General features: G+C 32.0%; 1 protein-coding gene across 1 annotated transcript in view; it reads left to right on the forward strand.

Annotated features, from left to right (window-relative positions):
• NBEAL1 (neurobeachin like 1) overlaps positions 1 to 8,670 on the forward strand; it is a 197,233-nt gene extending 188,563 nt beyond the window's left edge. The window contains 1 exon segment of the mRNA XM_027589436.2: positions 1,654 to 8,670. Coding sequence (XP_027445237.2) covers positions 1,654 to 1,755 — 102 coding nt within the window. The 3' untranslated portion in view covers positions 1,756 to 8,670.
• Positions 8,671 to 12,863: the final 4,193 nt, after the last annotated feature.

The following is a 12,863-nucleotide window of genomic DNA, read 5'->3' on the forward strand; positions in this document are numbered from 1 at the left end:
AAGTCCATATCTTGGTATTTCACTTATATTTAAAATATTTTAAGCATTTTTTCTCACTGTGTTTCAGTTTTTTATTTTACTGATTTTTTTTAAATGAAGTGACCATTATGTGCACACATTTTCTTCAAAAATTGATTGGGAAAAAATGCCTAAACTTCATTTCATTGGCCTCAATCAATGTTTTGTACTACTTACTAAAGTCTTTTGTCTTTGCTGAAAGATTTATGTAGTCTACAACACATGGAATCTGAATTGTGTGTAGATTTTAAATAAAAGTATTTATCTTTTTACATCTTTGGATGTATCAGCTGGAAGTATGGATCTACTTTATTATATAATTAAATACTTAGAATCTTGCATAATTAAAATATAATTGTATATGACAGTATCAAAATTAAATCAAGATTTAGGTATGAAAAAATTTTTATTTCAGTATCTGAATTTATCTAAAAGATCAAAATCTTGATTAACATGTATTTTAAGTCAATTATCAGTTTTATGTATTACATTCTCCATACAAAATTTGTATTTATAAATAAGATGGCAAAGTGGTAATAGATTCATGGAAATAATGTTTCCGGAAATACATCTGGAAATGAAAATGCATAACAAGCATGCCAAAGTGTCTGTGCGTGAGGCTTGATTTTTTTATCCCTTCAATAAATGTACCCTAGAGAAGGGTAACCATTGAAAAAGGGTGGCAGACGAATTGCCATTAAAAAGTAGATTCTTGTGTTCCCTCTCTAGCTGTGTCTCTATCAAATAAATAAAAAATCTTTAAAAAAAAAAGTAGATTCCACTTGGGAAAGTAATTCTGACATCATAATCATATGCTTAGACTGAGAAATGTTTTCCACATGGGTTCTTTTTTTGCCCTGCCTAGAAGTGTAAGCACTTTTAGAGGGGCATTTATTCACCAATTGGATTAATATTTAATTAATAATTATTATACGCTGAGAAGTGTGCTAGGTGATATAAATTAATGGTGGACAAAATGTGATTCTTACCTTCAGAGACCTTAGGCTATTCTTGTTTTCTAAATTATGTTTTATCATTCTATTGTTAAATATTATTTTTTGAAATTCTTATATCAAAATATCCTAAAATTTTTTCTCTTCATCTGAACATAATTTTACTTTTTTCTTATCTTTGTGATAAGCATTAATATTACTTTAAATACAAGAGGAGAAATCCTCAAACTTAAGTTTCTTATTAGCTAAAGTATAATTTCAGAAGATTATTTTAATGAAGTGAAATGTATTGTTATTTTTTTAACCTTTTTTTATAATGTTCAGTTGGCCAACATCATTAGTTCTTGATGTAGTGTTCAGTGATTCATTAGTTGCATATAACACCCAGTTTTGTTAATTTATAAAGAAAGGGACTGGTAATTTGGACAAACTGGGACATTTAATTTTAAAATTAACACTTTGGCATTAGACCTTTCTCAATTGAAAGACAACCAACATAGAGAAGCCGTTCTTTAATTATTATTAATCAAGAATCACTAAAATGTTAATTATTCTGCTAACAAAATTTATATTCTGCATTCTACAAAATCAGTGTCTTGCATATCAATTTCACTTATTCTTTTTTTTTTTCTTTCTTTTTTAATAACATCTATTCTTCATTTCTCTGGATTACTTTAAACAGATGCGTTCAGGTCAGCTTTCTCGAAAATTGTGGGGATCTAGCAAGCGACTCAGCCAGATTTCAGCTGGAGAAACTGAATATAATACTCAAGATTCCAAGTGATTACTATTTCCATCTTCTGTCATGGATAAATGAAACTTGATTTACTGCTTTGTCACTTTAACCACATCTCTCAACTATCTGAAATGTATCAGGGTTTTTATCACTGAAAATCATTTAGAAATTACCAAAATTCAGTATGCTATGTGTGTATAAAGACACAGGTTGTATTATTATCCACTTTAAAAATTTCTGGTTAACAATGAATCCAGTCTTATTGACTAATTCTTGATCTACATCAAGGTGGATTTACGAAAATACAATTGAATTAGATTTGAGGTTCATTCCTAAAGATCATTAGAGCCACTGGGGGAGAAAACTTCCAAAAATGAAGAAGTTGGATATAATTCCATTATTCTAAACAGCAAAATTTAAGGTATTTCTAAGAAGAGGACAGATGATGGGACAGTTGAGAGATATGGCTTTTAATGTATTCTTTAGTTAATCATTTTCCTGTTTACTGACCACCATATTTAAAAATACATAAGCTTATTTATGGAACTCCTGATTGGGGTAATATTTTAAAGGCATCTGTTGCACACTTGGATTTTCAAAACTCAGTGTAAATTACAGGTTTTCATGATAAGTTGAATATGACAGTTGAAACCGGTACATTGGGTCATTCCACTACTACTTAGCATATTACTAATGAGAACTTACTAAAATATATTTTTATGCTTAAATAATAAAGGTTAAGTAGGAATAAGAGAAACTAGAGATATATTTTGCAGATGTATTTCATTAGTATAATTAAGGAAAATGCTGATTATGATTTTGACAGGTGGACTCTTTATATTAGCATTTGCAACACAATTTATATCTGCAAAGTTCAAATTTTCTTGGCTTATTCTTTACTAGGCAAATACTGTGTCTTTCCCCATAATTAGAAGTGTTAGCAATGATACCCAAATACATTAGCATTTTTACCTAACTTCCATGTGATTGATAAATGAATTGAAAAGATATGCATCACTTAAATTAGTCATTTAGATACAGTAATTTTTAAAAACATTTCTATTTCATGTTATGTATAACTTTTAAGATTATAATTAATGTTATTATACATAGTTAAGTGTTACATATGCTTAATGTTCAATATTTTAAAGTAAAAAGCTGATAGATTTATTTTGAAATTCAAAGAGATTGTTAAACCTGCTTTTATAAGGTCATCTTGAGTTAGGTCAGAGAGCTTTTACAACTACAAGTGTCCTTAAACTGAGATTCCATGGGTTTGGGGGAATTTATGAATCCCCTGAAATTATGTGGAAATTCCATGTGTTAACTGCATTTTTTTCAGAAGTGAGTATGTGGCTTTCATTAAGGGGTCTGTGATCAGAAGGAAAAAAAAAAGACTTCTCACAGTAATAGTTTCTTATGAAATAATAATATTCCTTTTTATTCCGCAAATCATAGATTTCCTTACATCTAGTTGTCTTCTCAATGGCATCTTTAAGAAACTTTCCCTCTGTAATTGTTCTCTTCAGTTGTCCACAGTATCCAATACCATTCTCTTTATAATCCTATGAGTAAGTAAAAAAAATTAAGAGAAATACAGGATTCAGTTTAGGGAAGCTTTTTGAATAGATGTGATCTGTTTGAGTCAGGAATAATAACTTATAGAAGAATTTTCCTTCCAATTATTTAAAATCCCCTGTTTTGTTTAGTAAAAAAAAAAAAACCGAACAGTTATGTTTTAGGTAAATAACACTGAAATAAACTGGTGCAGCAAGTGTAAAATAGAGCATATGTAAATGTAAAGATTTCCTTTTTAAGGACTTCAGAAATTTGTGATGAGAATGTCTCAAAATAAGTCAATAGAGATAATTATGATTTATTGAGATTTGTTGCTTCTATTTATTTCATTCTATTTCTGTTTTTTATATTATATTTTTTAGGAAGTTTCAAGTCATAAGAACCAACATGATTGACTTTTGGTATTTTAAATGTTGAGTTTTTAAAAAAACTTTTCTGAATCAAAATTTTGGAAATTTTTCTTTTGCTTACTTATCCAGAGATTTTGGTGTAAGGATGCCTTATTTTTAAGGTTACTTAATACTGGTTTTGGAATTATTTTGGATGGATGCTTACAAATTACAAAGAAGTTTAACTTATCAAGGCAAAATTCCTAAATTTATGGTGTTTTACTTTGCTGCTCTTTAGATGGAAGAACTGAACAAGCAGTATTCATTTTATAGCACAAATAGAAGACCCTTTGTTCACAGTAAAATACATATCCTACCTAGACTAACAGTAGATGCTCAGAACTGTGGAATTCTTTCTATATTACTTTTTCCAAAAAGTAAAAACCAAAAATGTAAGATTTTCAGGAAAATCTGAGAATACTAGCATTAGTCTAGAGGAATGGAACTTGAGTTTATCTATTAAAGTAAGCAAATATAGTAGAACCATTAGCTGAAAAATATAAGCCTCTTTTAAACAGTGTAGCCCACTGAATTAAAAATGACTAGATAAAATCACTGGAAAGATATACTTTGGGGGATTCTGGTGTATTTAGATGTTATCCGTAGAAGATGTTTCTATTTATATAATGGGAGAAGTGAACAACGGTATGATTAGAATGGAATAACAGGTGATTTCAGTTGATCAATACAATCTCAGCTGCTATGAAGTTTGTTATCTAAAGAAATTTTCATCTGCTTTTGTTTCTTGATACTGGTGATGATTGACATAAAAAATCTGGTGATGGGGAGAGATTTATACTAGGATAATGATGTTGCTCTTACAAAGTGAGATCTCAAGTATTAAAACATAACAATAGCTGTGTTCATTTAGAGAATAAAGAACCAATTTTTCACTCTCCAATCAGTATTCTGTTATAATTAGATAGAATTGGAGGAGAGAAGAAAAAATAGTTCAGGGCATGGAAATTAGAAAAGTATATGATGAAAATAAAGCTTGTCCAGTTGGCTTACAGTCTTTTAAGCCTGTGAAGCTCGTGTCAGCTATTAATAAGTTTCTATCTATTAGTTTCCATTAGGTCACAGTGCTTTTTTTAGGTCACGTTCTTTTTGTAGGAGAGAAAATGCCGGGTATTCATGTCATTAGCAAGGAATGTCAGTGAGGCTTCCTTTTTTACTCAGTGTAAGGCATATAACAATTATCCTTAAAGAACTGGTATTGAAAATCAATTTTATGCATATGAAGGAGTAAGTGTACCCTCATAATTAATTAGAATTTAGATTTGAAAATTGAATCTTAACCTAAGATTGTTTATATTTTACTTGAATAAGAGTAGGCAGAGAAAATTTTTAACTTGAATACCAGTTTTTTATTTAATGATGGTAGACACATAGCCTTTGCCTTTAGGTATATTTTTATTGTTGTTACTAAAGAAATCACTAATGGAAATCTTTTAGTTAAATTTAAAGAGGTTAGCTCCTTTTATATATTTACATTTATAAAAATGAGTAGCATTGTCTTTATTACCCTTCCAATGAAAAGATGCAAGTGCATGAACTATATTAAATATAAATATTAAATAATATATATATAACATGTACTATCATAGGGTGTGTGTGTGTGAATGAGTGAAGATTGGTCTCTTCAAATACATTAATACAATTGTCTTCCATAAATAAGTTCTTAAACCTGTCTGTGGGATAAAATTTTTGACTGATAAAATGCATATATATTTTTTCTTTTCTAAATCTAATCTGTTGTTTTCTTGTATCACGCAGACTGCTAGCTTGTCCTAATTATTGTTCCTTTCATCAGCTGACTCTGTTCTTTCCCAGTAAGTGGCCAATCTTAAATATTTTTATCACTCCCAACAAATATCCATTCTCAATATTCTTTTTAACCAAATTCCTTTATTATATATACCCAACATTTGTTTTGCTTTAAATTTAACCCCATCCAGAACATTGTTCTGAAGAGCTTTCCTATATCAGAGTCCTGGTGGTGCTTTTTCTGATGACATTACTGCAACAACAAATATAGTGTTATCACTCATCATTTCAATATTATTAAAATGTTGGCCACAACTTCTTTAATTTGAATCTAGCATTTTCTAAGCCACTGTTTCTTAATTGAGATTGCAGATCAGACTTGTCCATGCGTTCTATAAATATACAGAAGTCTAGGCCCTACTCTGGACTTTCTGAATTTCTTTACTTAGTATAAAAAAAATTATGTCTCAGGATTCTTATATTAAGTCTTAAAATATTTTCCACTATAGAAATTATATCCATTTTTATAAATAAGATTGCTTATTCACAGACATATAGGAAAATAGGTTTAATCATTATCCTTGGAGACATTTTTCTAAAATTTGCTTGGAATGGCTTTCTTATCTTTGTTTTGCTTGCCACTGAAACAACCAAATTTCCTTTTCAGTTGCATTATTATTATAACTTTCTTCAGACCTTTCACATTTGAATATTACAACTAACATTTGCTTCCAAAAAAGTGTTTGCTTTTATTACTTCCTAGTGAGTCAGTGAGTATTTGCATATTTGAATTAGGTAATATTTTAAAGTATTAATAAAAAGCATGAGTTACAAAATGCTAGGTTTAAAAATAGAATTAGGTCTTTCATAGCCTTGAAGGTAGTAATCAATAGAATTTTTCTAATTAAAAAGCACTGGATATATTCCCTAAGTACTTCTGCTGATGACTTCTCAATATGGAAATAATCTTTAATTTTTTCATATAAAAAGTCCTGGTATTACAGAAAATAAAGCATTAACATTTAAAATATTTAGGCCTATATTGGAAATGATGTAATTCTCTATGTTAAAAATATAAAGCCATCCTACATATAGGAGTTATGTGATTTTCTTCAGTATAAGAACCCTGTCTAAAAGTGGCTATATTATCATAAACATTTGGGCTAGATTGTATAATTCATCAGACATATCTTAGATTATCTCACTGATATTTGTCACATGTGGGTGATTTCTAAACACAAGATTTGGTCTTAGGAAGCTAATGGCTGTAGTGAAAAATAAAAGGACAGATATACACCTGTATTTACTTTTATCTTAATGCCTATAATCTTATAAACTGAAAATTCAAGGGAAAAGAACAAATAGAAAGTCACTAATCTAACATTTGTTTTCTGTGGTATAGATTTTTAATGTTTCCCTGGAAACTTATTTTGCAAATATTACCATAACAACAACAGCACAGTTCTGTCATTGAATTACCCATTCATTTTTCAAAGTTGACTGTTAGTGGAGTTTTGGGTGTGTTTGTGTGTGTTTTTCCACTTATAATATGATGGCTGTCTCATTTAAAATTTATACCTATTTTTGAATGTACAAATGATTAGTTGCAATATTACAATGTAGCACTGTAAGAATAAAAAGTTAGGATTTAGGTAGGGTTGAAAAATAAAATTATATTTTTTTTATTAAAATATAAACTTTTTAAAAAGTCTTATTCCAATTGGACCTTTTAAAATTTTATTTTGGTAATAATATATTTCAAAATAATAGGTATTAAAACCAGAGGTTCTCTGGTAGCCAGGGTACTAACTAGTTAATGTTAAAATGCTATTTTTGATGTTCCTTCCTTTGGAAACATTTCATACACTATCCAAGCGATGTGTTTTAAGATTTAGTGGGCTCAACCTATAAATTCAACAAATGCCCGTCTTGCATTTTGAAGGAAAAAACTTAGCTGTGATTGGCCTTACTTTGCTCTTCAGAATGTTAAAATTATATTAATAAACACTTTAGAAGTGGTTCTGGTAAGGAGATATTGTCAGACCTAACTGAAAAAAAATCAACCTCTTAATTTCTTATATAGGGATTAAAGAAAATAACTTTGTTTCTTCCTTTGGGATTTTGATTGCTTTTAAAAGTATCATAGTTTCTACCTTCTTGTAAAATTATGACATATTACAGTAGATCTTGCTGTCAAAGATCTTACACATTTTAGACTTTTTTTTCCCCTCTTGTAGCATTTTACTGCTCTGATTCAGAAATACTATCACCAAAAATATTTGTGGATACTGTTTATTTTATAATTAGCTTTCTGTAAGAAAAATTGTTAGCAAACTGTATGGCTGGTCTGTTCTCTTCAGAATCTCCTAAGGAGTATGGTTTTCCTTCCCCCAGTTGTTTGCTTTTATATACTTGGAGCAAAAAATTTAGCAAAAAATAATCAGAGATTTAGCTAGACATTTTCTATCAGGTGCACTGCTATAGAAATGAATCCATTAAGACAGAAAAATATCAAAACACACATGATTTGTCTCTTATGTCAGTTTTTCTGGGACCCAGATTAAATAGGAACATTTCAGTGAATGATATCATAGAGGGTGACAGTGACTTGAATGCATGTGAACACACATAGATGAGGATAGCTGAAAATTCAGAATTACTTGTTTAAAAAAAAATACTTGCAAATTGTGCTGCTACTTAAATATTTAAGGAATTCAAAAGTAGTTATCATAAAACGTTCCTGCTCATTTATTCTGATGGAATTGATGTGGAAAAGAGAATATTAAGCCTTATTTATATCTAATTATTGACTGTGCAAACTGTGACTCAATGAATATTTGTATGCCAAAAAAACGGTCTTAAAGTTGAGAAAATTTTAGATTTAATAAAGATGTGTAAATATTTTGATTAGTCTTCTCATTATAATGAAGTTACTGTTAATTTGGTGCAATACATTCTTTCCTTCCTCATCTTTTTAAGATTAAATATATAAGATGTATGTTTTGTTTTATTATATTGGGTGTCTTAAAATTTTTCACTGTGTGTATATGAGCTAATATTTGATTTGTTTCTGTATAGCATGATTGAAGATAATTGAGAACTTTGCACTTTTTTTAGTCCTTTGGAAATTTGTATTCTAACAGTTTTGAAGAATGTACGTTTATTTTGTACATAATACATTAGCTTTGTATATGAAAATGGGTTTAAATCAAATAAAAAATTGATGTTACTTTCTTCAGTTGATTTGTAAATCTCACTTCATAGTCTGATTAGAATTTAGCCTTGGCTAAGTTATTTGACTAACCAAGAGATTAAATACAGTTTTTGTTAAGCAGCAAATTGATCACTGCTTTCATATGAGAATTTCTTCTGCAGCCCTGTGTGTACAAGATAAATGTTAGGTTAATTGACCAGTTTTTGTCATATATAACAACAGATTTTAAGTTTTAAAGCCACCTCAGAAACATGTACATTTCTCCCATCAGGAAATGATCATAAGCCAGAGATATCCATTTGTAATTTATTGAATAGTACAATAAGCTGGGCTTTTTTTTTTAACTTTTCTTTCCTTTCACATAATTAAAATCTTTTATTAATCAAGTTTTGACAGTCTAAATGTTGACCTAATCCTCCTGTGTTTGTTAAGGTTAATAAATCCTAATCTAACCCTCATGGGTAATTCTCATTCCAGAACTCCTCACTAGTTTGGCCAGGCAGTTGCTGGGCCTGCATCATAGTTCCATTTCTTTCTTGCATCTTAAACTCCATCTCAGAATCTGCTGATGCCATGTGCAACAACCCTATACCACTGGAACTCTAGAAGCTTTATCAGTATGACAGACTCCTAAATAATTTTTGTGAGATTTATCTCCCACCTTCTGGCATGCATTATTTTACTTAGGCATCCAGGAAATTTCTACTTCATGCTCCCTAGGTCCCAGTAGTATAATGTCATCAAAATAATGAACAAGATGTATGGAATTTCATAATAAAGAAACTATTTTACTATGTCACAGAGGAGGACAGACCTAGCCCTAGGATAAAACACTAAAGGTATAATGCTGTCTCTACTAGGTAAAGGCAAACTGTATCTGATTGCCCTTATTCATTAGAAATGAGAAAAAATTTGGCACCCACCCAACAGGTAAGTTAATGGGGATAATAATTACCACGTGGATGAAAGTCCAAGCAGGAAACAGATGGCATATTGAAATTGAGTAATTTATTTTTTAAAAAAAGATTTATTTTAGAGAGAGAGAGAGAGCAAGCGAGTGCGTGGGGCAGAGGGGGAGGGGGAGCAGACTCCCCACTGAGTGCGGACTGCATCTCACGACCCTGAGATCATGACTGAGCCGAGAACAAGAGTCCCACACTTAACCGACTGTCCCATTCAGGCACCGCCTGAAACTGAGTAATTTAAAGATTTATGAAGATGTGGGAAGGGTTTAAGGTATCAGTAGCAACAGAGGTGAGCTGTCACCAATCCTGGGCCTGAAGTGACAAGAGGAAGAACTCCAATTCCTAGAAAGGGTATCTACATGGAGAAGGCCTATGACAGGAGCTGTGGCCAACGGTGAGTCCACAACATGAAAGCCAGGAGAATGAATATCTTGACTTTACTTTCCTGTCATCCTCTTATCTTATGCTACTCTTTCTGATTGGCCAAACTTAACCAGAAGTCAGAGGGCTAGGGAACACACTGAATATCCTTTTATATGGACAGTACTACCTGTAGACCAGAGCAAGAAAGACCCACTTTGGGTCCCGTGCTTGAAAAATATCCACATATCATGAATCCATTCAAAAAAAGTATTAGGGGCGCCTGGGTGGCTCAGTCGTTCAGCGTCTGCCTTTGGCTCAGGTCATGATCCCAGGGTCCTGGGATCGAGACCTGCATCTGGCTCTCTCCTCAGCAGGAAGCCTGCTTCTCCCTCTCCCATTCCCCCTGCTGTGTTCCCTCTCTCGCTGTGTCTCTGTCAAATAAATAAAATCTCTTAAAAAAATATTAAAGAACACATGGATAAATCAGGATTTGTTGATCTATCAGGATTTAGTGGTATTTGTACAGTGAAACTAAACTTTCAACATCCACTCTCATAGTGAATACTGCTCGGGCTTTTGGGAAATACTTCACATCTCATGTCTCTTATCTTTGAAATAAAATGTGGCTGCATCTAAATGCTATAAAGGTTTGTAGGTTGTGCTCCTGCTAAAGTTGGAGAAGAATATATGAGTGGAAAGAGGATCTGAGCAAGTAGATAAAATAGATAAATTAATTTGTCAAGTCTTTGTTCTCAGTAGCATTAACACAATAGATTCTTGCGTAATGAAGTATCATTTCCCAGCAGTGTTGAGCAATCATTTTCCTCCTCTCTTCGGGTTCCAATTAATGAACTAGAAGCACTCAAGAATTATGGTTACAACAGGCAGCTTAGGAACAATTTTCTATATTAAACTATTCTTACGTTTTAAATAGTATATATGCAGATCTAGACATAATATGAGCAAAATATGGTACCAGTTCTTTACATTACTGCACAGATATAGTTGTTGCTTTGAGAAATGGTGAAAAATCACAATGTAAGTGATACAACTGTTACAAAGAATTTAAACTATTTTATAATATTCCCTGCAATAAAAATATTACCATTTGCAATAATTCCATTACAGTCGAATACAATAGGTAAAATTCATGGTTCATTTCTGAATCTAAATATTACTTTAAAAATTTTATTGATAGGGACACCTGGGTGGCTCAGTCGATTAAGCATCTGCCTTCAGCTCAGGTCATGATCTCCAGGTCCTGGGATCGAGCCCCATGTCAGGCTCCCAGCTCAGTGGGGAGTCTGCTTCTCCCTCTGACTCTCTGCGCTTGTGCTCCCTCACACTCTCTCTCTCTCAAATGAATAAATAAAAATATTTTTAAAAATAAAATAAAATTTTATCGATAAATCCAGTTGCTATTGACTCAACAGAGCAAAATTTCTCCAACTTAAAAGAATTAGGGGCACCTGGATGGATCAGTCGTTAAGCGTCTGCCTTTGGCTCAGGTCATGATCCCAGGGGCCTGGGATTGAGCCCCGCATCGGGCTCCCTGCTCTGCGGGGAAGCCTGCTTCTCCCACTCCCTCTGCCATTCCCCTCATTTATGCTCTCTGGCTCGCTCTCTGTCAAATAAATAAAATTTTAAAATAAACAAACGAATTTAAAAACTATCCTTTATATGAATTATGCCTCAATAAACCTGAAAAGATTATTTAAAAAAAACTTATCCAAGCAATACTATGACCCAAGGCAGGCTAATTTGGAATTAGTGCCAATAGAACATAAAAGATGTGAAAATCTTGATTATAAAAATATGGAAATTTCTGAAATGAAGGGAAGAAAATTAATTTTATGGAATAATTTATGAATTGTTTCTACATTTTGTTTTTTGCCCAAACACACTAGACCATTATAGAACACTCAGACATGTGCAATAGTTAAGTTCAGCTGTTTTTGTTAGTTTATTTTTATTTTTTTAAAGATTTTTTATTTATTTATTTGAGAGAGAGAGAATGAGAGATAGAGAGCACGAGAGGGAAGAGGGTCAGAGGGAGAAGCAGACTCCCTGCTGAGCAGGGAGCCTGATGTGGGACTCGATCCCAGGACTCCAGGATCATGAACTGAGCCGAAGGCAGTCACTTAACCAACTGAGCCACCCAGGCGCCCTGTTTTTGTTAGTTTATTGACTTTCAATCATAAAAACCATAGCTTTACATATGTTTTAATTTTGTCATTATGAAGGTATATTTTTAGGGCAGAAAGATAGAATATCATTTATGTAACAGTTTGTTAACTTCCTTTGTGAGTTTTAAGTATTTGGACATGTCAACAAAACCCATACCAACATCCCCATCTCCCTAAACCTGTAGACTTCTTCCCTCTACAGCAGGAGCCCATAAGCCTTTTCCTATAAAGAACCAGATAATAAAATATTTTAGGCTTTGAGAGCCATATGGTCCCGGTCGCAACGACTCAATTCTGCCATTGTAGCATGAAAGCAGCCATAGACAATACATGAATAAATGAGCATAGTGTCTTCCCATAAAACTTGATTTAGAAAAATAGATGGGGCCCCACAATCCGTAGTTTGCTGACCCCTGTAAAACAGTATGCCAGGATATATCTGGCATCTCAACTAGAATGTCTTGGCCGGTACTGAGTCCAGGCTTCAGTTAACCAAATAAGCACATTCAGATCTAATATCAGGTGCTCGATCTAACACTAAAATCTCAAATCCTGAATGAATGAAACTATATAAATATATTTGGCCCTTATTAGCCTTTATATTTTCTTTTTTTTTAAGTTTTTACTTAAAAAGAATTTAAGATTAAGATTATTTAAGTAATCTCTACACCCAACGTGAGGCTCAAACTCACAA

This window comes from Zalophus californianus, chromosome 3, assembly GCF_009762305.2.
Source record: "Zalophus californianus isolate mZalCal1 chromosome 3, mZalCal1.pri.v2, whole genome shotgun sequence".
Lineage (NCBI taxonomy): Eukaryota > Metazoa > Chordata > Mammalia > Carnivora > Otariidae > Zalophus > Zalophus californianus.